The following is a 26,918-nucleotide window of genomic DNA, read 5'->3' on the forward strand; positions in this document are numbered from 1 at the left end:
CTCCAGATATGGCACCATCAGCTTACCATCTTTTTCGTTCGCTGCAACACCATCTTAATGGGAAAATGTATGCAAGTGTGGAAGATGTTAAAAAGGACATTGACATGTTTTTTGATTCAAAGCCAAGTGATTTCTTTAATCAGAGCATTAACGTCATCATCAATAAGAATGGAGACTATTTCATTTAATAAATGTTTTGTTTTGATATATAAGTTGCTCAGGTTTTTTTCATCTAAAAAAAAGCAACATTAATTTCTTCACGACCTAATGCTTAATACAGCTGGATAATATCATTGTTATTTATTTGGTGATCTAAGATACCTTTTTGCTCACATACCATTTGAGAATATTTACCTCACCATCCAAGTTAATCAGTCTGGAAAAGCAGTAGTTAAATATAGCCTTATCTATGATAGTTTCAGTTTTAATAGTGGTGGAAACAACAGAAATCTATATCTGAGTAAATAAAAGGAAGGAATGATGACATTTTAGATATTATTGTTCTATTTCTTTACCTTTAAAACAAACTAAATGAAAGTTTTATTATGCAAAGCATATAAACAATCTTGCATTATAATAAAAACAGAATATTAGTTATTTAATATGTCTTGCATTGAATTCAGGTGAAGAGCATTCAGAACAATAGCTATATAGGTATGCTATTGCAGGAAACATTGTTAATAAAATGTAATTCTGTAATGTGTTTTCAGGATAATTGAGTTTCTGTGCAACACACAGGTTAAACAAACAATATCAAACAACAATTATTCTACCATATTAAAGAAACATGCATGTACTGGTAGGGTATTTCATGTGATCTGTGCATTAAAAAAAATACATTTAATATATTACAAGTACCCTTGGTTATGATATTACCAAATGCATGAACACAGTTAATATAATAGGTTAGACTGGAAAACAACTGCCTGATAATGAAAAGATAAAGATGCCGCCTATTTCCTGAATGTTGTAAATGTTTGTTTTTCATTGCTTAGTATTTCAGAAAATGAAATGAGATTATAAGTTCATATCAATTTTGCATTACCAGTCTCTCTCTCTCTCTCTCATTAATTTTGAGTCTGCATCAACAGGGTTGGCCCAGGAAATGCACATCTGAACAGTTTTAATTGTGAAAGAAAACATTTTCATCTGTCTTATGTCATTTTAGTTAAAAGTATATGGTGGATAAACGTAACAAATAAATTGATTGATAGCTTGGAAGAAAGCACAAATAGAACTCATTAAATGTTATCTTTGCTCTAAGGAATATTTAGATACTTTTACTAACTCAAAGACCAGTTATTGTTTTCGATCTTACTATAATAAAAAATGTAATTTTTAAGTATTTGAGTTAGACAAAAGTAACATATACATGGATCAAATGTTGTAACTTGTAACTATTTCTAGCATTAGCAAGTTTTTATCTACATGATTGAGAAGTAAAAGTAATTTTGCATTCCAAAAGCTCTTTTGTGTACCAGGAAGTAAGGCTTAGCGATTGTAATTTCATTTGAGTAAGTGAAGGCTCAGTGTATATTAGAAAAATAACATTGGCTCTTAAAGTTTTTGCTGAGTTATAAAAACAGAATGCAAAAAAGGAACCAGGCAGAAAAAGGCTTACTGTCATAACCTTATAAACTTCACATTTATTCATATATAGTACAAGTGCAAATTGTTATTGTAGAAAATATAACATACCAGCATGATGTAGCTTATTCTCTTAGTTTCTGTAAGACTGAAACAACCTTTTACTTTATACAGAGTTCACCATTGAGTGTACTGTTTAGGAATCATTTGTGCTATACTAACTTAAACCAATTTATTAACAAAAACAAAAACTGTATCCTACACATTTTGAAGTGTTAATGAAATTTGGTGTTTCATTCAATCTTTATATATTTTCTTACTTTTAGGCTGCTGAAGCACTGTGTTCTGCTGGTCTGATGGATCAAGTTACTCTTCTCATTGCTAGTTGTTACACTTCATCTGAAGATCCCACACTTACATTGCAGGTATATCTTCTAGTCTGTAGAGTTTCTTTATTTTGGTGTACAGGACTGATCTTTACATTCCACAGTTACAGTTTAGGCACAATTAGTTTTAGTGGTTTGTAGTTATATCTAGATCCACACTTCTAGAGCAAATCTATCTCAAGGCTTTAAATTTTCCTACTTAATTCTAGAGTATAGTATTCATCTCAATATTGCACAGTTACAATGTGGATGGTCTTCTAGGCTGTATATTTTTATACTTAGTTCTAGAGTATAGTATTTATCTCAATAATGAGACGTCGTAGTGCATGTTGCTTTCTAGATGGTAGACTTTCTTAGTTCTTGTGTATAGTATTTATATCAACATTCCACAGTCACAGTTTAGGCCTATCTTCTAGGCTTTAAGTGTAATTAGTTTTAGTTTATGATATCTAGATTCACAGTCACGGGATTAGTGTAGCCTGGCATGAACTAGTGGTTAGGAAGCTTGACTTGCAATTTGTGAGGTCAAAGGTTAGAATCCCCATCACTGAACATGCTTACCCTTTCAGCCATGAGGGCATTATAATGTGATGGTTAATTCCACTATTTGTTGATAATGTAGCTTAAAAGTTGGCAGTGAATGGTGTTGGTCAGCTTCCCTTTCTCTAGTCTATCATTGCTAAATTAGGTATGGCTAGTACATATAGCCATCAAGTAGCTTTGTACAAATATCAAAACCAAACCAAACATAGAAGAAATGTCTTCTGGATTTCTCATTATTTATTTTAGTTGCCTAAGATTTATCTCAGGATGCCACAGTCACAGCGTAGCAATAGTTTCCTAAAGTGCTGTCATACTTATTTCTGTTGTCTAATATTGATGTTAAGATCCCATAGTTACTGCTCAGATCAAATTTTTTGATTTGTAGTTAATTCAGGCATCATTTAAGAATTTGTTTGAAATAGTTGAGTGGTTATTGATTAAACCTTTTTTAATTTGAAAACCATATAATGTTACTGCATAAAATTTTAATCCTGTTACAACCAGTGTATGTATTTGTTTGTTGTTACCTCCCCCCCCAGAAAAAAAAGGTACATGCCCCCCGGGGGCACAGTTGTATGTCTGCAGACTTACAGTGCTAGAAATCGTGTTTCAATACCTGTGGTGTGCTATCTGTATTGTGCCCCCCTTGGGTATCAAAATCTGAATTTTAGCATAATAAGCTCTCAGACTTATCACTGAGCTATAACCCTCTCACTATGGGTAGGTCAAAGTGCACGTGCTATGACTCAATTAAACTACCTTATTATCAATGTATATGAATAAAATTGGCATCAAAATGTAGTTAATAAATAAAATTTTACTATTATATAAGTTTTAAGTTCTTAATTTCATAAGGAAATATTTTTAAAAAATCCTCCGTTTCCTCTAGTATGAGAATTGTGACATTTGTTCTCTAGGTCTTCTCCCTTCTCTAATTTATTTAGTACCCCACTCTGAAGTACAGAACTTCACATAAATTACTCATTATAATATAAATATTGCCAAGGCAAAGTCTAATTTGTATAGCCTTCAATCTTATTTGTTTGTTTCCTGAGTCTAAAAGTAGAAAATCAAACCCACTTGCCATATCTTCTCTTTCAGTAATTGCCAATAGTTCTCTTTGATGTTTTATAATACTTATAACCATTAGAAAGGCAAATTTTTAATCTATCAAATGACATATTATGTTGCTTTCACTACAGAATATTGTCTATTTCATCTTCAGTTTGCAAATTTTTCTCACTATGTTCAGGCCAACAATCTTAGAGATTTATTTTAAGGCTCTTAGCCATGCTTAGAAAGCCAGTTAAATGATATTAGTTATAGGACATTGTTTTCTTTGTGCTTGTTATTAGGAGCATTATTTAAGTAAATAAAAATTTAGTGTACTAGTACCATTGGTATGAAGTAAAAATTAGGCTTAGATTTAATTGATAACCGACAGCAGAAAAACGGGAGGTCCAAGTACTGTATTTCTGGTTCTTTTACGTATATTATTTATTTATTATTATAAAAGTAATTAAATTGTAAAAACAAAACAAAAAACTTAATTGGTTAGATTAAGTAAGATAATGAAAAGTAATAATAACAATTCTTCAGTAGGTATGCTTATGAGTAGTTTGTGTGTTACATTATTCAATATGGTAATGTGTGCTATGTGTTTGCCAAGTGATTTACAACTTGTATGGTGGGATGATTAGTTAGACACTGTTCAAAGGACAATAAACCAATAAAATTAAGTATAAAGTAAAGAATACTGTTATGAGCCTTAAGTTATTTAGGCTAAATGACTCTAGTTTCATGTTACAATTTCTAATCATTCTAAAAAGAAAAAAAAAGGGAAGTATGGGTTTATTAATTTCTTTTTTTTTATGGTAGCTACAAGGTTGGTAATTTTGACCAAGGCCAAAGAGAGTTGGGGTAAAGAATATAACAAGTGAAATATAAAGTTTTACTGAAAAAGCAAACATTTGATATTTATTTAGAAGGTTTTAGAGATTATACAAATGAAATTTTCAAAGGAAGAAAAGTATTTTTAATCGTAAGACGAAAGTCACTTTGCACTCTGACTCCAGATATTCACAGACAAATACTTAGTAAAAATAGGTAATTTAAAAATCTGATTTTTTATCTATGAAAGACTTGTAATGTTTACTGAAATCTTCTCAAACATATTAAAAACTGTAGTATGGAAACTCTGGTTTCTTTGTGGTAACAAGGTTGTTCACATTGACCAACCTCGTATAGAAAGAGACAAATGAGGTGTATCTTTCAGATTTTGAGTAGTCCTCTTTGTTCGCCTTTATAATTATCGTATAGTTTTCCTGTTCAAGTATTTTATAATACCCGACCAACATTTTGTTCACCTTTCATTGATTCTTTTGTTGAGAGATTCCTGCATTTTGTTTCGAAAATGGAGAACTTTGCTCACTCGGCTCATCAAGAATAAACGTATATACTCCCTCTGCACATAAAAGTGTTGCTCCTCTGTTTCCAAACCTCTCTGCTCCCACTTTTACTGGCTGCAATGTAGACACTATATCACTAAATCTTTTTTTGGTAATATTCTGCTAAATTCCACAGTCAAGCATAGCTTTAGCAATAGATATTTTTACCTCCAAAAAATGCTGTAACATAGCCAACAAGCTGTTCCACTTTGTTTTTAAGTCGAGTTTCAACATAAGTTCCTTACCATGTTCACTGTGGATTTTATTTTTTCAGCGGAGATTTTCTAAACATTCTCACAATTTTTCTAACCTTATTAATGATCATGGAGATATTTATATTGCTACATTCATCTTCACCAATTGAATCAACAAATTTGTTAGCATCCATTACCAAATGATCTGTTATCATATCAATAGCATCTTCCACCTGTTTTAATTCTAACTCAACTTATTCATCAGACTCATCTGTTGACGCTTTGATCTCTAGTAATGTGTCACTCTTCTTGTACAAAACATCACATACAGCTAAATGTATTCCATGAGGGTAACACGTGATGATGAGTCTGACATTGACTGTTAATTAACCTTCAAAATTTAAACATTACACTTGTGCTATCTGTATTACGTGCAACTATATCTTTTTCTAACAAAAGATTAAATTCAGCTAACTTATTTCCTGCAGCCTCAGTGGCAGTTTTAGAAGTTATAGAACCAAAAATCCTCATCATTCACGAGTTCCAAAATTTACCACTTGCATGTACATTAATATTCAGGTAAAAGTAATTTTTTAGTGATGTAGACTCATCAATAGACAGACTAAACCTGGACCTTCTGCTTAACCCTGTGTTAATCTTCGAATTTATGCACTCTTTTAGCTACATCATATTTCTTGTGCACAAGATCCATAACATGGCTCAGATTTTTTTGACAAAGAGAAACCCTTTTCACATAGTAATTTTCTAACGAACTCACTCTGTGTTTTGGTGTTTGTCAAAAATTCATCAACAGCTGCAAATTTACCTATAATTTCTTCCCCTGTTTCCTTTCACATGAACCTAGTTATGTTGAACTGACTTCTTTTTTACATCACTTGATTCACTGTCATCTTCAGCAGAACACTTAACTGTAGCAGGTCTCTTGATTGTTTATTCCATAAATGACAAATCAATCACTGATAGACTATCCTCTGCACAGAATTATTGCATTACGTTTTTTACATTTGCTGGATTCTTGCTTTTTAAATTGTTCAAAGTATTGCCGTGCAAATGATTCGTTACTTCTTGGTGCATCATTTATACTGTTTGTTAATTAAGGGTGGTGAACTTGTGAGTCTGTGACTATCTACCATGATGGAAGTATCGTATAAAACTTGAAAAGGTAAGCTCGTATAGATTGAAACTGAAGCAATGATGCACGGTTAAGCATGACATGCACACAGATACACTTTCACTTGATGAGGGAAAGACCAAGACTCCCTAAGGTGCTGCCTGATCCAGGTGTGAAACTATGTACCTTGGAGTAATGTCACTGATTTGCTAGTTTCTCATTGGATGGAAGTATATCAGCTCATGTGGTATTGATGGTACCTGAAGATCTGGACAGCTGTTGATAACATCATTGAAGAAAATTTGTGTGATCTAATAAATTAGGTGTTATTTGAAGCAAGTTTAGCATGTATATGTCATTTTTTATGAGCATTTACAATGGTGTAAAAAAAGAGGTATTGTTGTTGTTATTGCACGGGAATAAAAAATTGTTTTACAATTTTTACTCAGGATAAAATATTCTACATAATTTTATTATACAGACAAATTAATAACAATGATAAAAAATACATAAACTTACCCACCTGTAATGATAAACAGCATTAAAAAATATATATACTGAAAATCAGTCAGTTGTTTCTCACCCTCCACCATTTTAAGCCCTTTTATAATAACAGCTAAATATTTTACATAGGAGCTAGCAGATACATGTAAAACTATTAGAAATAATGTGTTTAGATTGTTTGGATCTGACACACTTGTTCTAGGATTTAAGTTTATCATTTACTGTTAGTGATTCTGTTGACACATTAAAAGAGCATAATGTTTATTGAAATTAAACCATATTTATTAGATACAGATCAAAAATGATTGGGCAAGTGCTACCACCCCCACCATCCCCCCCCAGAGTATACTCTATCCTAACATTTAATAGCTAACTGAAATAAATAGATTTTGCAAAATCAAGCTCGACCAACAAAGAGGCAGAATAGTGCAGTTGAGGCAGTCAAATGTCGGTAAATTCCTTTGTGAGCCAATAAAAATTAAGATCATTCATGAAATGAATTCATGGCATATTCATAGAATAATTATTGGTACAAATCAGTTAGAGTAACAACTTCTAATATATAGAAAAGCCAGTGGATTTTGGTAACACTGCATTCCAACAATGGCTTTTATATCATGTCGCTTAGCAACAAAAGTATAAAATAAAATGTATAGACAACAAAACTGGAAAAATATTTGTTCATTTATTAATTTAGAGTCTCCGTCAATTAAATAAGTTTGTTTTTATTACAAATGTTTGTGATATGACAGAAAATAGCTTAATTCAGAAACGATTTTAGTTTAAAATTGAATCGATGTTTTTACTTTCATGAAAAATTTTATGCACTTGGCTCTAGGCTAGGTGATCCCACACTATGTCTTTACTTTATGCTTATTATACCAACACTCACTACACTTATAAGGGTTCATGATGCCCCTCCTCCTCACAACCTCCTTGCATCTCTGACACTAAAATCATAATGAGCAGACACTGGATAATGGATAAATGCATTTTGGCTTTATTGACTCCTCCTATTTCAAGAAATCAAGTGTGGTGTGACTCAAACTGGATTTCATATAGGTTAGATAAATTTATCTTGACCAATAATATTGTGAAGAAAAATTGTGATACAATGCCTGACAAAAGTAATGGTTATGCTTTTTAAAGGTGAGGTCATTGGTTACTGATAAATCTTTATCAGTTTTTGCCAGGTTTTGTATGACTTATAGCCAAAGGTGGTGGCTTTTTCCGTTTGCAAAACAAGTTGAAACTGATCAGATATATAAAATGTAACTTTCTAAAAAATAGTATTTAAAAAAATTTAATTCTAAGACAAAAAGAAGTGTTTTTTAATGTTTTTTTTTTACAAAACATTGTCAAAACAAAATTTGACAATTTAAAAAATCAAAGAAATAATAACTCAAAATCAAATTATATGAATTATTTTAAGCAGAAACTAAATAATATTCAAAAAGTTTGATTAAGTCTTTCCATTCTGAGAAGAAAAAACCAGGGTAGGTCAATGACACCTCTCTGGTGTGGCAAGTTATGCTGGAAAAATCACGAAGTACAATGGGCTAGAAGGAATATGGTAAAGAAAAAAACATCATGATTGAGGCATATTTTGTATCATGCACCTGTTATATGAATTGGAGAAACAGCTTTTTGTCACTGTAGTAAGAAGCAGTTACTTAGAAATTTGTTGTTCTGATGGTGACTTGCACTTTAAATGTTTGTTGTTCATCAAGTTTTTAAATTTTGATGATAATATTTTAACATCATTACTGCTATTAAAACAAATTGCTAGAAATCCTAGCTTTCTGGTTTTTCCATGTATTGTTATTTGTTCAAACAAGTCATAAGAAATTAACCAGTTATTTTGTGTAACTTGTTTGTGTTTTATTACTATTATTTGGAGTGTATTTCAGATCTTCACAGTTTAAATATTTATATTATTCTCAATATAAGCAGTTTGTAAGACAATACTTAGTAATTCTTGTCTTTTCTTGAGTTATGTGTGTTATTCTAGCTACTTTAAACTTGTATGTGGATTTTAATAGTGCTCGGGGAAATTGCCAGTGAAGTGGCTTGACATCTATCAACTTACTCAACAACTTGTTGCTTCTCTTCTCCAAACCTTGAAACACTTTTTTCTCAAAGATGCTCTCAATTTTGTTGGGGCTCATCTGGAGAGAATGCACAAGGTAAAGCTGTTTTACAGTAGAATATATTGAATATGTGTGTATGTGTCTTCTAGCTGTATGTTTTCTTTGTCTGACTAATGTGTTTCTCACAAACAGTATATACATTTTTCATACCTCAGCCATCCATGGTAACATCCTGTTTTTGTCTGTGTAGAAAGCTTAAAATGTATTAATGTTTTTGATAGTGTTTTACTCTAGCAAATTAGTGCTTGAGGACAATAATTTTTGTTTTTTTATGTATTTTTACTTTTAAAAAAATTAAATATATTAAAACATAGGAAAATGAAGTGTATCATATCTCATTATGTATAATCCTGTTAATTTTAATTCACCATTATAACACTGACCAACCTTGATCCATAAGGCTTGTATAAAGTATTATAATATAAAAAATTACATGCCATCTGAAAGTCATAAAGCCTTATATGTGTAGGGCCGTATAATTAACCTCGGATATTTCCTTTATTGTAGTATACTTATATGAGCATTGAAAAATAAAATTTTGCATTATGATTTTGTGTCAGAATACAGTAAAAATATAGTAACTTTACTATGACTCTAATTTACTCATTTATTTTAATAATGTTACTAAAACATTGGACTTTGTGATACTAATACTTTTATAAAATGTACAATTTTATTTAATTGTATTAATTATATGAAACTTTATTTTTTATAATATGAAAGGCATTTATTCATCAAGTCTCAAAGCTCATTGCTTGTAAATATTTTAATAACTAAAAGTACCTTAACTGAAATGATTCCAGAAACACGTAGGTTCAAGAAGTCTTGATACAAGATGATAAAAACCCTATAACCCGAGTGCTTTTGAAAGGTCCACCTTTCAAAAGGGCTCGGCATGGTCAGGTGGTTAGGGTGCTCGACTTGCAATCTGCAGGTTCAAATCCCTATCACACCAAACATGCTCACCCTTTCAGCCATAGGGGCATTATAATGTGGTGGTCAATCCCACTATTAGTTGGTAAAAGAGTAGCCCAAGAGTTGGCGGTGGGTGGTGATGACTAGCTACCTTCCCTCTAGTCTTACACTGCTAAATTAGGGACGGCTAGTGCAGATAGCCCTCGTGTATCTTTGCACATAATCTGTAACAAACAAACCTTTCAAAAGTGCTCAGGTTATAGGGTTTTTATCATCTTAACTGAAATGATGATGGAATAGCTTTAAAGAAAAAAAAGTTTATAAATCAAACCTTTATGATACAGTACATTATACTATTGTCAGAATATTTAAATCCTGCATGTAGTAATATCACAAGATGTATAAAGTAATTCGTTGAAATTTGTTAGTGCCCAATTACTTAAATGTTTACAGTTATGCTGACTGGCCATATTATTAGGACCTCTACCTAATAACAAATTGATTCACATTGCACCAACATAAAAAAACTGCTATAAGTAACTTAAGCAAGTCTTGTTGATAGTAGCACATTCACCCAAGAATATGGAGTAAAACATTCACAGCTGTTGGGAGAAGAAAATCGTGACAAGTGTAATATTTAAGTTATTTTCACAATTTCTCAGATGGATTAAGATCCAACAATTTTACTTTTTACAAAATATGATTAAAGTCATTGTAGGATTTGACAATTTTTTTATATTACCATCCCTGCTCAATATATACTGTCCCAAATAATTCACAAATTGTTATACGTCTTTAAAAGTTACAGTTTACAAGCTGGTTTAATATTAGACATCAATATACCTAAACAAAACAATGTGCAGTTTACAGGATTATTATTGCAAATGTTTGGCCTATTTCTATACACCCTCTTACAGGGGAGGGGGGCTAGAAACTGGCAATTAGCTATGTAGAATGAGTGTAATATCCCTAATTTTAACCTTCACAGAAAAGACAAAGTATTACATCTTTTTGTTGTTCCAGTCCATAGATGGGAAGTATCAGTGTGTAGGACCTACAAGGTGAACTAGCCAATTGCCTGCCAAATAACGATTACCACACAGCCATACTCACATGTTGACACTAATGTATCAAGATTTCAGACATATCAAGTTAACTAGCCCACCAGGTGAAGTTGTAACAAATTTTAGTGCAATTTTTAGTTGGCACTGACAACAGAGTATGACATTAACTTCAAGTCTTGTCATTGCTCTACTCTGGGAAAGAAGGTTAGACAACAGGAGAACTTTGGGTTGTTTCAGAGCCAGATTTCAGACATATCAAGTTAACTAGCCCACCAGGTGAAGTTGTAACAAATGTTAGTGCAATCTTTAGTTGGCACTGACAACAGAGTATAACATTAACTTCAAGTCTTGTCATTGCTCTACTCTGGGAAAGAAGGTTAGACAACAGGAGAACTTTGGGTTGTTTCAGAGCCTATCTTCATCATTGTTGAAATCCAGAATTATGGGATTGGATTAATCAGTAATAACATTTAGGTACATTCTGGTTGGATCAAGGAGCCTTTCCTTTATTAGGGCATTTTCCATTCTGTTACAACACAGCATCTCCAGTTGAAATATAAGCAGGGTCAAATGTCTCCTCTGGTTTTCTCCTTTTTTTTACCCTACAGTTATTACTGAAAATAAGGATCTAAAGTACTTCACAGACTACTTTCACATTCCAAATCTTCACTATCACTAGTTTGTGCTTTTACTGCCTTAAAAGACATGTTTTCTTGTCTGTATTTAACACAAGTAATGTTCTGAATAGCTTTCGTTGATATATTAAATTTAAAATGTTTTCTGTGTGGTGCAAATAAAGATGGTTGAATCTTTGATCACTTTTAACTGACTCAGTCAATTGGTTTACAATCTGTTGTTCATAACAAGCCTGTACAAAAAGATTTTCCTTCAGTCAGCTACCAGTGATTAATAATAAAAGCTTTCTCCAGTAGATCATAGTTTGGTGCTGATTGGCACTCTTGATAAACTGATGAAAAACAACTGAACAGCCAGTTACAGACATTTCTACTAGGTGAGCACCCAGTGACATACCCTCTTAATCTCATGGATATGTGCTCTTGCATGTTGATTTGCAGATTAACTGTAATATGACTGTATTTTTTGCATATCCAAATATATAGTGTTTGCCACATGATATGCAAAAAGCTCTAACAAAATGGCCAATCAGTTTTCTAATGATATATATTTTTTTTACCTGGTAGTTTTTGATGTATTTCTATATTGCTGAATACATTAATAAAGTATTTATTGCCAAATGGAAAGAAAAAACAGTGTGTGTGTTTCTATATATATGTATATATACCATGTGTGTATGTTACATATTTAAGTTTTGTGGACTTTAGTTAATTGAAACAGTATGTTTATATTTTTCATATTTATAGAGTTTCCAGCAAGTGATGGAGAAACCTCATAGAGCTGACATTCAGGAGACCTTAGGGACGTGTTCACTTGTTCACCAGCTGTCATATCATCAACATGCATGGAGACTAGAACATATGGCCTCCATGAATCTGCTCCTGGTAGGTGATGATAGAATACTTTCTGCTTTACACTTAACACAGATACCAATTAGACTTGAACACATGAAACGTTGAATCTGGTTCTGGTTAAATAGGATAGAATGTCAGATTTTAAAAAATAATATTATATATGTATATGGGCCCTGTTTTTTTTGCCAATTGTCAAAATAAATGGCTTTTACTTATATTATTTAATAGTATAAATATATACTATGTAGTTGTTGAGCTTAGGATTCTTCTACAGTAGGTGTCTGTGACTTGTCAGCAATAAATTCAATGACGAATAAACAGTACACACTTTACTTGTTGTCAAATAATATATATATTCTGGAACAAGTTACACATATGTACAATAAAGTGTTCACACTATAGAGAATATAAGCATATTGTAAACATTATATCAGTATATGTATAGTTTTCCTCTTCTTGTCAAAAGTCCACTTAGGCCTGTTCAATTACTTTAGAATCTCTGTTGAAAAGCTAAACTATTTTCTCTGATACTATCGCAATATTAGTCTGGTGTGATTGCTTACAATTGTGGTTTTTCTTCTGAAGATCCTGTGTTCCCTTTGTCAAAGTGCACTCAGGCTAATTCAGTTACTTTAAAAATTCGCTTTGACGGAATAAACTTATTTTTTATTTATTTTATTTTCTACTGTTTGTTTCACTCTAACATATATATCAAATGTTAGGCATATCACTTTTATGTTACTTAACTTCACACCAAATATATTCTCTTTGCTTTTATCTGTCTAATACTGTCTGTCTGTCTGCGTCTCATGCTATTTATTATTTACATAGTCGTCTGGCCACTTTCTATATTCTCGACACCGATTAGTTATTAACCCATTAACTGCAGATGTCTGAAGTTCTATGGCTCAGCTGCGAATGACGGAAATATCCGTCAGTCGCACATATATAACTATGCGAATGACGAAAATTACCATTTTATTGTGATTGATGGCAACTCAGTTTTATCTGTGAGTCAGAAAACGGCAACTGAGCTGCTCCTGCTGCAGTTAATGGGTTAACAAAAATCTTCTACACTTGTCTGCTTTTAACTTTTATTATAACAAAACTTAAAAATAATAAAATATTCACTCACAAATATAAGTTAATCACTATTATTTAAACCAAACAGTTTTTTATATCATGACATAGAACATTTTCACACTTAACACATACCAATTAGACTAGAAAACATGAAATGTTGAATCTGCTTCTAGTTGGTGATGATAGAATACTTTCTGCCTTACACTTAACACAGTTATTGATTAGATTAGAACACATGAAATGTTGAATCTGCTCCTAGGTGATAATAGGACACTTTCTGTTTTCCACTTAACACACATAATGATGAGACTAGAACACATGAAAGCTTCAATCTGTTGCTGCTTCTGGCAGGTGATGATGAAATACTTTCTGCTTTACATTTAACACAAATACTGATTAGACTAGAACACGTGAAACCTTGAATCTGCTCCTGATAGGTGATATGGAATACTTTTGGTTTACACTTAACACATATATTAATTTCTTCACAGTTAACCTTCTGATAAAGAGACAGTTAAAAAATTTAACATGTTGATACTTATTTTTACATAAATAACAGAAAACTATCCCCCAGTGGCAGAGATGTAAGTCTGAAGGCTTATAATGTTAAAACTGGGTTTTGATACCCGTGGTTGGCACAGCACTGATAGTCCATTGTGTAGCGTTATGATTAACTACAAACAAACAGCAGAACTCATGGTGCTGATAAAAAGTATTGCATCTGACTGGTACTCTGAAGTGAGAACCCTCATCGTACTCCAGGAGTTTAAAAAAGAAAATTAACTCCTTAAACCTGAGCAGATACTGCCATTTGTCTGGCCAAAAATCCTGATTTAATCATCAGACGCCCTCCATTGGCACAGCGATATGTCTGCGGACTTACAAGGCTAGAAACCGGGTTTCGATACCCGTGGTGGGCAGGGCACAGACAGCCCATTGTGTAGCTTTGTGCTTAATTCCAAACAAACAATAATCATCAGACAGTGACAGCTTCTGGTAACATTTATGTCTCTTTGGCTGAAAATGAATCCAAACCATGTTATTATCCACAAAATTAAGAAAATTGAAGTCTTATAAGGTATGATGATAATTATTTGAAAATCGTGAAAATAATTCTGTAAGAACATGCAAAAAATTATGGGTTTACAGAAGTAAGATCATTAGATTACATGATAGTTTTTCAATGGAAGTATCCTAAAAAATAAATATGATGAATGTGGTTCTGGCTAGCTGCAGAATTTTTGTAATACATTTGTCTTGAAATTTACAAATGAGTGTCTTTCTGTTAAAATTTAATAGAAAGTTTTAAGAAACTGAAAACTTCTAGAATGTGTATTCTTTATTTATTATTATTATTATTATAAAAGTACTAAAATGTAAAAACTAGAAATTTATTAGGTTAGATTAGGTAAGATGAAGATAAAAATAATAATAATATAATTTTTTTGATGAGGTATGCTCACAAGTAACTCATGCATTACATAATTTAATAGGGCAACATGAGCTACACATTTGCTGAGTGATTTAAAAGTTGTGTGATGGGATTATTAGTTAACATGATTCAAAAGACAATAAAACAAAAATTATGTAGATGTATACTGTTATGAGCTTTAAGCTATTTAGGATGAACATATGTACTTTCCTGTTAGAATTTGAAATCATTATAGAAAGAAAAAAGGTAATTTAGATTAATTTCATATTTTTATGGTGATTATGAGGTCAGTCAAATTGACAATATATATATATAGAATTAGGGTAGTGAAAATAAAAGATAAAATATAAAGATTTACTGAAAAAATGATTGAAACTTATTTATGAGGATTTAGAGATTACGCAAATGAAATTTGACAATTTTCAGATGAAAAATATTTTTAATCTTAACATAAAAATCACTTTGCACTCAGAGCAGTCAACACTTTGATTCCATATATTCACAGAGAAATTTTTAGTAAAAATGCTTCATTTAAAATTCAGATTTTTTGTCTACAAAAGACTTGTAATGTTTACTGAAAGGTTGCAAAATTTTGTTAAGATACATAAAACATTAAATTTTATAGTATGAAACTCTATAAAGGAGTCACGAACTCAGTTGAATGAACCAAGCCCATAGTAAGAGAGTTAAAAGGTCTTATACTTTTTTGTAACATTTTTTTTACATGATAAATTTGAAACACTAATACACCAGCTCAGTCTGATTTGTTTTACCATTTTCAGGTTTCTTTATTTTTATTGTAAATGTTTAAGTATTTATGATAATGGACTTTAAAATAGTTAGGAGAGTTCTAAAGTTAAATGAGTATTCTGAGTTGGTATATATGTTATAATCTCTGGACAGGGTTTTACATATGATGTCCATTTTAATTTTGGCTCAATCTCTTAGTATTATAGCATCAAATATTAAAGAAACATTAGAAATAATGAAGTATAAAACACAAGAAGAAGTATTAAATAGAAACAAAGGACTAGCAAGTCAATATATTGATATATGGTGAGATATATTATAATAATTATAAAAAAAAAAAGAGTACACCAAGGAAATATTTGAATTAGTGAGGAAGTGCAAAAAAAGGTAAAAGTATTAAGCATGACTTGCAAGTGTCTTGTAAGTAACTCCTGAAGATGACGTAGATCACTTTGAAACCTGTACTTGTAGAGTGTTGTTTTAAAGTGTAAGCCGTACAGCTTCAATAATGTTTTAATTGTGTAAATAGTAGACAAGTGCCGGTAATTCATATGATGTCCACTGTTAAGAAGTTTTAGATTTCAGCAAGTTAATGAATTCTACCAAAGTCTAAACATATGATATGTATTCTGATGATTTTTGTTATATTTTCAGTAAGTTAATGTTTTGTTTTGTTACGTATGATATGTCTGTATAAAATATTAGTTGCATATATATTTATCTTCTTTACTCAGGGTGACACTTGCAATGTCTGCTATGCAGCAACTGCATACCTAATCAGACCTAGTCTTCTCCAGCACTTTATAGAGGTTAGTTGCATATTTATGTCTTCCTTCTTTTTATAGCATATTCAAACACAGTTATGTTAGTACAAACCAAAAAAAAATAATGGTACTCATCCATAGCAGATATGATTATGAATAAGTGGGATGAAATGTCTTAGATTTTTATTTTATACTATTAACGTTATATCCAATAACCACTCTTCTGCAGCTCCATGATGGTAGCTGCTTTCATTTGTTGTGTTTCAGTTGCATTATACCTTTTGGTTAATATGTAATGTATTTACATTCATATCAGAGAATTTTAAATGTTGAATTTTAGGTTATAAACAACATAATACAAAGTTAGATGATACATTTAAGACACAGTATATTGCAAACTTGTTAAATCTAGGCAATTCTTATGTAGAGTATTTCGTTTTGTTGTCTGTCATATATCAAGTGTTTCAATTGTTTGAACAAATAAAAGTCTTAACAGTGACTCTGTTTTTAATTTATGATACTGCTGACCAAATGTAATGTCACTCTTGGAACTTAGTCTAAATTGAGAGAAATATTTCATATTTTATGTATTAGGTTTCAAACACTGTATTGTAAATATTTCAGTTTTTCTCACACAAGTTTTAAGTTTTCTAAATTCAAGCTAAAAAAAGTTTTATCAGGAAAGATTTTTTATATGTTTATTTACCAGCATTACTGATTACATTGTTCTTGTAGCATTCTAAGGCAGACCTAGATGAGACAAAATTAATATCAGTAACCACTCAGGCTGATCCAGACAGCCACTTTATGAAAAGATTGTTGTCCACAGAAGAGATCGAGAGACTATCCCCTCAGCTAGTTCAAGCTCAAAACAGGTGATGTACTTTATTGTTCAAACTTTCTAAGCTGAACACGTTAGTCAGACTATTGTGAAATTCAGCATAAGTCAGTTACAGCAAAGTTAGATTTTTTTAACATGTAAATCATTGTAAAATAAGAATGTTTAAGCTTTCAACATGTGCAAAGCAAAAATAACTGTTATGCCAGAATGTAAGCCAATCATATTAGGCTCTTTATTTGCTCCTTTATGATTATTTTAAGAAGAATGTGTAATAGTATTTCGATCTATAATTTCCATTGCCGACAATGTGTTTTGCTTAATACCAGAGCTAATCAGAACTAGCTGTGATAAAACAAATATGGTACCACTTTTTTTATAAAAAAAATTGTTATGCCTTTTGCTTGTGAAGCCTGATAATAGTCACATATTTGTCATGAGACAATAGTATTAGGCATATTTTATGTTAAAACACAACTTTCTTTATTTGATCCCTTAGTATTCTGACCACTACTGTGTTTGTTGTATCCATGCTGGCCTAATGAACTCTCGTATTGAGCAAAGTGCATCATTGGTAATGAATATAGGATACAAAGTATGGTTGAAATACTATTAATCACTTTTTTCCTTGGAAAAACCTTAAGAGACTGAATAAGAAATACAGCATTTTAAAACAGAATAAGCATAATAGTCTTATGACAGGTTATTAATTATAAATATCAATTTAGTTTATCTTGATATCAAAACATTGTAATATTAAAAACTGTAAGTTCAGGAGAAAAGTATTTAAGGCAAGATGAAACTAGTTTTTCTCAAAATTAGTAAATTATCTTAAGTTTGGAATTTTCATGCTAAGATTATATGAGATATATTAGTTAAAATATCAGATTTCATAATGAATGTAATAACACAAAATAGGTAAAATATGGCAAAATTATGATAATCAAGCTCAGGAAGACAAAGTAGTATAAAAACAGAATAGTTAAGCTCAAAGCAGATGAATTATAAGATCAAAATATTTAATCTCAGAACAGAAAATACTGCCAGATTATGATGGTTAAACTCACATTTAAACTCAGAACATGTGAATTATTGTAAGATTAGATAAAATAAGGTGAAAACAAATGAGTTATTGAAAGATCAGAAATAAATATTAAAGTTAATACAAATGAAAATCTGTAAGGTCAAAATAAGTTTAGAACAAGGTAAGATGTTTGATCTCCGTATTAATTAATTAAGTTCAGAACAGAGTGAAGTACCATAATAGCTAAGCTGAAAATATAATTATTTCAAGGAAGAAATAATTAGAATAATTTGGTATCCTTGACTCTCTTTTTTTTTAGTTATTTTGAAACCAAAAACTTAAAATTTGTTGACATAGCTTTAAAATTAGATGTGTTCATTTTTTTTATGGCTAAAACAAATGTAAAAATAATAAATACATAAAAAGCATAGCTGTAATGATTTGTTACCAACAAGATGTTGGGTAAGTATGCATAAAATGTGGTTTGTAATGTATTAATTGTATTTCTGTTTAAACCATAATAAAAAAATATTTAAATGGTTAATTTGTGTGTGAAAACAATGTATCACTAAAACAGTTAAAATATTTTCATGTTTCTGTGTTGTTGTTTTTAGGAATGTGTTTTGTGAAATCAAGGTTGGGAAAAATCCTTTAGACGGGCACTATACTAAATTATAACCAAAACAATGATGTGGCAGTTTATTCTTTTAGTTCAAAATTATCCAAAGAGCTAAAAGTTACTTTTCCAGCATATTCCTTCCATGAAGTCTTTTGTTAGTTGTCTTCATACTGTGGATATTTTAAATATAGCTTTAAATAACATTATAATTATTAATTCACTATAGATAAGCTGTTATTTTTGCAGCCTTTGTCAGAACTATATTGAAATTGAATATTCAATCTAATAATGATACAGCACCAAAACAATTTAGCAATGATGTATATTTAGGTAAAGTAATTAATGTCATAATAAAAAATGTAGGGTAATTGTGATGTTGGTTCATTAATAGACAAAGTATTTTAATAGTTCAACAAAGTCAGAGCATTTCGTATATTGTAGGTCAAGTCTCTGTTGTATTGAAAAAACAAGGTCTCAAAAGTGTATTGCTAATAGTGAACTTTTCCACTTGTATTTTTGTCATTAGAGTTTTGGCTTTTCACACTTCATAGGGTTTTGTTTTTGTTTTCAGGCTACTGGAGCTTCTGGCAGTAGGTCTGTCCACTCTTCAGTTGTTTAGTCCTCATTTATATGAAGTATTATCTGATCAGGTAAAAGTATGGTTGTTTTTCTCTGACAAAAGATTTATTGTAGAATGTTTACTCGCACGAAATAAAGGATTACATTTTTGGATAATTCATCTTAACATTGATTCAGATACTGAAAGATGATTTTACTCTTTATATTAAGTAATAGATTCAAAATAAATGGTAGTAACTGTTAATATAAATTATGTTGTTCTTGCTCTTTTACTGTTCTTCTCTTGGGAAATAAACTTCTCAAAAAATTTCTTTTTTTTCGTAATGCTCGAAGAATAAGTTGTGTGCGAATTAGGGACAGCATTTTGAATGGCAGTTTTTAATATTTTATCATAATCGTAAGAAAATAAATTTTGGAAGTGACTTTGGCAGATTAATGTGTTTTTAAATAAGTAACAAGATGAATGTATCATCATAGTTTATGGAATGTACTGGTATATGTGAGTTATACAATGTTGGCCTCTCATTCAAAATATAAAAAACATGATTGTAAAACATTATACTGATGGGGGTTTTTATTCATAAATGTAAATAATATTTTGTGTTTTGAAATAGGGTGTAGATGTAGGACAGTGGCAAATCATGCTGGACATAAGCTTTAGTACCCCAGGAGTGGAACACAGTGGTCCTCTAAGTTTTGGAACTATACTATCGTGTATAAATATGTGTGTTCGTGCCTTGACCAAGGTAATTGTTTTTCATTTAATGTAAATTAATGTATTCAAGAAAAGGGGGAGAAAAGGACAAACACCAAGAAGAAATCAAATTTGTTTTTTCTTTTCAAATGTGGTAAGAAAGTAACAAAATGTTAAACCAATTCTTGCAACATGTCATGAAATTTTGATTACAAGACTAGCCAGTTTATTTTCGTTTTTAAATTGTTGATAAATAAATATTTTAAGACCTTAAAATTGATATGTAGAACTTTGAAATCTATATATGTGTTATAAAAGTAGCCAGTTGAATAATGACCTCAAAAGTTGACCTAATCCTGTTAATTAGAACATTTAGTTATTATTTTTTCTTTGGTTGTTTGCTACTGCTGAAACTCAAAATTAGGTTTTTATGCATTTTAACATAGCCCAATGTGAAGATTTATTGTACATTATTATGTGTTTGAGCTGTAGATTTCTCATTTTCTCTTTCACAGCAGAGACTTAACTGCGTATTAGTGTAGAATCGTTGTTTTTATTATTTTATGTTTGGGCTTTGAGTGAATATGTGTGATAATAGCAGTTACTAGTTAACAAACCGCCCTAAGTCACTTCCTGAGATAAGGTGACAGTCAGTCCAGTTATAACCAGGCACACACACACACAGAGTTGTCAAATAATGGTTTAGATACATTCTTGTAGTATAAATAGAAAGGGGCTTTGGATTTAAGTTATGTATACTGAAGACCAGCTGTTATAGTCACGTTAAGGTTTTGAATAAATATAATGTTTCTTAGTAAACACCTGTCATACTTGTTATTTCTTTATATTGATGAATTGAATTAATCCTAAAACTACCATTGAGGTTCATGTAAATCTAGTTGAGTTTTTAAACAGTTTTCTGAACTATTTTTATACCAAATTGCTTTTATGTTTATGCCTTTTTGGTTTACAAAGGGTCCCTAATAATGTTTGATTCAAACAAAAATTCCATCAATATCGCAGACATTCCCACTAATTACTTGGGGTTTCTACATATTTTACATATAAAATGTGTGATTTCATCCCATTTTTAGTTCTCTTCTTTACACAGCAGTTTTGTAAAAATTGGCAGAAATGTAAAAAATACTCAGTATGCGGTCCACTGGTAGTGATGAGTGTACAAACAAGGCAGTTTTTTTAGAGTTATTATAATATGTGCTGAAGAACGTTTGTTATAGTTTTATTTTTTCTCTTTGCATTTAATTTGTATAAGGTGTCCTTCATAACATTTGTTGTGTGTTCTTTCTTTATATTGAGATTTTGAATAACATAACGTGTGCTGAAACTTCCTAAATTTTATTAGGGATTTCATGTACTGAACGTGTACTTGGATAGTGGTACTTTGTGATTCTCTTAGTCACAGAGTCTGGTTGAACATAGTCTGTATCTTGGGATTTTAATGTGCTCTAGAGAATTACAGTTCTTGTAACTTCTTAGGCTGTGAATGATGTTTTTTTTAGGTATCAACAGTTAATTATAAATGACATTTTTAGTGCATTGCTTTACAATGCAGTTCTTTCTCTGTGGCACGGTGGTAAGTCTGAAAGCTTACAACACTAAAAATCAGGTTTTTATACCAATGATTGCCACTGAACAGATAACCCATTGTGTAGCTTTGTGTTTTACTACAAAAAAAAATGAATAAATAATGCAGTTTTTTCTACTTCATTACCCGTGAAAAAAGAATCAGAAGGCTTGCTTGAGGACTTAAAGCAATGTACCAAGATGATTCTAAAACAATAATATATGCTAAATCTAGATGACTCGGTAAGAAAAAAAAAATAATGGAAATATATAATATAGAAAAAAAATGTATTTTGTTTTTTTTCTGAAAATTCATATTGGTAGTTTAAGCATACTTGTTTTGTCATACCTACAAAGCCATGAAAACCAAAAAAGATCACACACACACACACACTTCTTCTGTACTCATTTTTAATTTTATGCTTTATTTATTAGAATATTGCTTTCAGGAAAGAAAAACGGACATCTATCATTAAGGAGTAAAACCAAGAAACTACACTTTAAATGAAATGCCTAATTATTTCTAGAGCTTACAGTTTCTTATACTTTTGCTTCATTGTGTGCATTTTGATTTATCTTCAAATATATAGCATGAAAAGTGAATATCATGTTATCTCTATGTTTTTGTAGTTTCTGTTCAACTGCAATACATTTTTATATTTGGAAAACAGCATCAATTAAGAAGCTACTTTATTTCTATGAAAACATGCATTGCCAATATAGTGTATTGGTGATAAAATTCATGAAAGATTTTTTTAGGAATTGTACTTCTGTATTCACAGAATGAAAGAATGTCTTCTCCTGCAAAGCTGTCACATCTAGAAGGTCCTTTGCCAACAGAAAGGTATGAAATTATTTTATTTCATATTCATTTGTTGTTCCATTTAATAGCACCACTTACCTAACATGTTTGCTCCTTCAGCCATCGAGGGCATCATAATAGGATGGTCAATCCCACTATTCCTTGGTAAAAATAACCAAAGATCATGATAGAGATACTGATCTTTTGCTAGCATGATTGAGATGACTATGTGTTTTTTATTATTTTTCAGTAAATAATATTCTTTCTTAAACACATCCAGTTATTGCTACAGGAGTAAAATATGAGAGAAATATAAACTTCTTATTAGGCTCCTTATTAGTTTATTCTTGTAGAGTTTTGGATTTTAGAGCATCACAACTTTTTAATTTAACTTTCTGATTATAGGCCAACTGGATGCAACTCCTTCAAACTAACTTTAATAGTGTTATAATCTTGAAAAGTTTCTTTACCATTTAGACCATCATCTCATTTTACTTGTGCCCCTTAACTGTTAACACAGCACATATCAATGTAATTATAGTTTTTTAAAAATCTCAAGTTACATCAAAAATATTTTTCAATTATCAAGTAACATGATCATACTTAAAGTATTAATTTAGTGTCTGTGTATGTATTGTAGGTTGTTACACTTTTGATAATTAAGTAGCTTTTTCAAGTTTATTAACAAGATTTAAAAAAAAAAATGTTCAAGTTATCTATAGTAATTTGTTTTTTTCTGGAAAATTGTATCTGACAATAAAACAAAGCATCTGAATTTTTATAAAAATTATTTTTTAAAAGATATGTTATGTTTTTCTTGTTTGCCTAGGTTATCTTATGTACCTTCATTTTACAAAAAGAATTAATACAGAAGTAACATTTCAGAATTTTGTAAAAAGTATATAATTGAAAAGCTTATGCATTTATAACTAATTGTTAGTGCATTAATACTTTTAAAAAAGTAAAATGCGAAACATCAGTGATGTTATCATTTTAGGTTTTTCGGAAATTGATAATGTTATTTGAACTGATATGTTACTTTCAACACAACCATCTACTGCTTAGAACAGTTGGAACTAATTCTTAAACTACTACTGGATATTAACTTAAGCTTGTCTTCAGCTTTACCATTTTTTTATGATTAAATATTTCAGTAATGCTTTAATGCTGATTAGAATTAAATTATCATAAATACCCACATCTAGTGCAACCCTCCGTAGAGTACACAGTATGTTTTTTAGTCTCACATACTAGGAAAAATTCATTCTAACAGCTGATCGGCCTTTGTGTAGCAAGTGGTGTATTGTTGTGTTTATTAGTAACTATATGTGCATGTGTGAGTGAATATCATTGCCAACTAATTAGCCATATTTCTTAATGAACAAACAAACTCTGAACTTATGATTAACTATAATTTATATGTATGTGTTTTTATACAATGCCCTGTACATAAAGCATAGGAGAGTGACTCCGATTGAATGTTGCTGTGAATATATTGTAGCATAAGGTAGTAAAATCGTCTTACAACCCAGTGTAAGAAAGCTTTCAAAAATCGAAAATGTTTTGTCTGATTATATTTTGACTGATCATTATAATCAAATACCAGCATATAAACTGTGCAGTTCTTATGGTTAACAAAATAAACATGTTATACATGTATGGCTTGAAGCCTAAAAGATAAATGTCAGAAGTTCAGAGTTTTGTTTATTCCTCTGTGTTGTGGTTCTTTTTTTTTACTTCCAATGAACTGACAACAACAAACAATGATCATGGCAGAATATAAGATGTGCTGAGTCACCTTTCTGACTGAAAATGTTGCCCCACAAATACTGTTCCCTCATATAGTTTGCACTTCATATTTGAACCCAAAAATATTGAGAAGAAAGTGTGAATTATATGCAGGTATTTACAGTACATATGTTGGGGAATGTCAGTTTAAGCTTGTTACTTATTCAAGCTTTATCAGTTTAGAAACCTTATATCACTTATGGTATATGATTTACTTTTGTGTATTACTGACAAATTTTGGGTCTTTCTACTGCAAGGGATCTTTTTTTAGGTTAGTTAAGATTATATAAGGTAAAATAAATAATAATAATATAATAATAATGTTTCGTGAGCAGCATGTAGATAATGTAATTTGATAGTGTAACATGAGCTGCATGTGCCCCAAGTGATTTACAACTTATTATGGTGTGGATAGTAGTTATACATGTGAAAGACTTGTAACGTTAACTGAACAACTGCCAAATTTTATGAAGCTATACACACTATATTAAAAGTTAGAAGTATTAAATCTATAAAAACTTTAAACGAGTACAAAGAGGTCATATGGTCAGTCAAAATTGACCGACCCCGTGTTGAGAGGGGTTAACTGGAGACTTCTTGGGCCACGTACATTTTTGGAAACTACATGCTTGAATTTCAGATTATTACCCAAGACTTGAAACAGTTTAGTTATTACAGGACAGCACTTAAACTCTACATAAAGTTTCTGCTGTAATTAATGCCAAAGTGGATATAAGCCCACTTCCAATAAATATGGAGACCCCTAGCAATGAAACACACAACACCCCTCTTTCCCAGCACTGTTAATGTAGTGTATGTCTCTTAAAAAGAAAGTTAACCTGATGAGTGTGTGAGGTTAAATTAATTATGATTGTGTTTTAAAGATTTTTATTATAATGATATTAATTGAATTTGGAATATTTTGAATAGGTTACATCTTCAATATGTCTTAGAAACAAGCCTGACATTGTTGCTATCCCAAGCTGTGCTTTGTCTTCTTCATCCTGCATTGAAACCTAGAGAAAAACAATTACTAAGAAGAGAACTTGGTGCTGAACTGGTAAGTTTATATTGAATTTTATAATTTTGGAAGATCATTTTTTAACTTAAATACATTGTGAAAATCCCACATAAACTGTCTTATCCTTTACTTCAAAAGCAACACTCGCTAAAAGGTGGTGACCTGTTGTTCAGTCAGTTAGGGTTATTATTTAACTTCAGTCAGAGGACTAATACTGAAGCTCAGAAAGACAACTGAATCATTGAACTGTTTATTATCTTATAACTTGGATTTGTCATTTCAGTTTAGTATACTAAGAACCCAGTAGTGAAAGTGGTTACATTTGTTGAACACTGAAATTTTTTTAATTTTCTACATTATTACTTCTACATTATAGAACTATGATTAAACTTAATGTCACAAAGTCAACACACAAAGAAACTAACATCTATATTTATTAGAATGACAATCAGGCTTAAAAACATCTTACTGTTTTTCTGGTGGCTACAGGTGCTTTGAATAAGTATGTCAACAGTCGTTTAGCCACTTATAGAACTCTAAAATTTCCTAACTATTAAAGATTGACGTACAAGCGTGAGTACATAAAAAATAGGAAATAAAACCAAATAAACAAATGGTTGATATAATACTGCCTAAAACTTAGATTTGCGAGCAGTAAAAGATGTAAAAAATATTAAGAACTATGAACCATTTGTCATTAATTATTAGTCCTAACTTTATGACTAGAATCCTGCAACTTGGTAATTCTTTTTCACTTCATTTTTTCTATTCACTCATACCTTGCAGACAAAATATGGCCCATTATATTGCTTCTAAATATTGGAGGGAAAAGAGAAAAAAAGTTGAAAGGAAACTTATAATAATTTTGTCTGTTTTTCTGTTCATGTGAAAGACTATATACAGGTTGTGGTGAGACTTTCAGTTACCTACAGGTAGATCATTTTTCTTGTGATAAGAAGAAATGGGTACTATAAAACTAAAATAGTCCCTGGTGGATACGACCCCTCCCAATAATGAATTTTTTTTCTATGCATGGAACAACTTTTCATTGATCTGACCTCCCATGAGCGACTTCCTGATAGATGCAACATACGACCGTGATTTAAGAGCAGAAGGTTGTATAACGACCTCTCTATAGTGACTTTTCTTCATTTCAATAAAAACATGTAAATATGTTGCATTTCTTGTGTTCATTTATTTGATTTTACATGTACATGTGTGTACTATAATCTTAATTGGTGATGATTCAACTGTAATTTGTTGATGTCCACATTGGGTGAGTAATTAGATGCTACATCACACAATGAAAATGAATATGAAGGCTGGGAAATTTTCATATTTTATAGTAATATTCTTCAAATTATGAATATCTCTACCTCAATTATTCAATGTGATCAAAAAGATTAATAATTTAAACAGCAGTTAGTGCTTGATTACACCAGTTGACACATCAATGTTTTGATGAGTAGTGTGCAATTGGCCATGAAAGTGAGACCATGATGCATGACGTAGGTAAGTAACTCTCCTG

The 26,918-nt window shown here is 30.9% G+C and overlaps 1 protein-coding gene across 1 annotated transcript in view; it reads left to right on the forward strand.

Moving 5' to 3' along the window:
- LOC106464133 (nucleoporin NUP188 homolog) overlaps window positions 1–26,918 on the forward strand; it is a 112,407-nt gene that overhangs the window by 81,547 nt on the left and 3,942 nt on the right. Inside the window, exons 26-34 of the mRNA XM_022391813.1 lie at window positions 1,914–2,012; window positions 8,836–8,979; window positions 12,305–12,442; window positions 16,412–16,486; window positions 17,177–17,316; window positions 19,494–19,572; window positions 20,116–20,247; window positions 22,562–22,623; window positions 25,300–25,429. Coding sequence (XP_022247521.1) covers window positions 1,914–2,012; window positions 8,836–8,979; window positions 12,305–12,442; window positions 16,412–16,486; window positions 17,177–17,316; window positions 19,494–19,572; window positions 20,116–20,247; window positions 22,562–22,623; window positions 25,300–25,429 — 999 coding nt within the window. The remainder of the gene's footprint in view (window positions 1–1,913; window positions 2,013–8,835; window positions 8,980–12,304; window positions 12,443–16,411; window positions 16,487–17,176; window positions 17,317–19,493; window positions 19,573–20,115; window positions 20,248–22,561; window positions 22,624–25,299; window positions 25,430–26,918) is intronic.

This window comes from Limulus polyphemus, unplaced genomic scaffold, assembly GCF_000517525.1.
Source record: "Limulus polyphemus unplaced genomic scaffold, Limulus_polyphemus-2.1.2 Scaffold1567, whole genome shotgun sequence".
Classification (NCBI taxonomy): domain Eukaryota; kingdom Metazoa; phylum Arthropoda; class Merostomata; order Xiphosura; family Limulidae; genus Limulus; species Limulus polyphemus.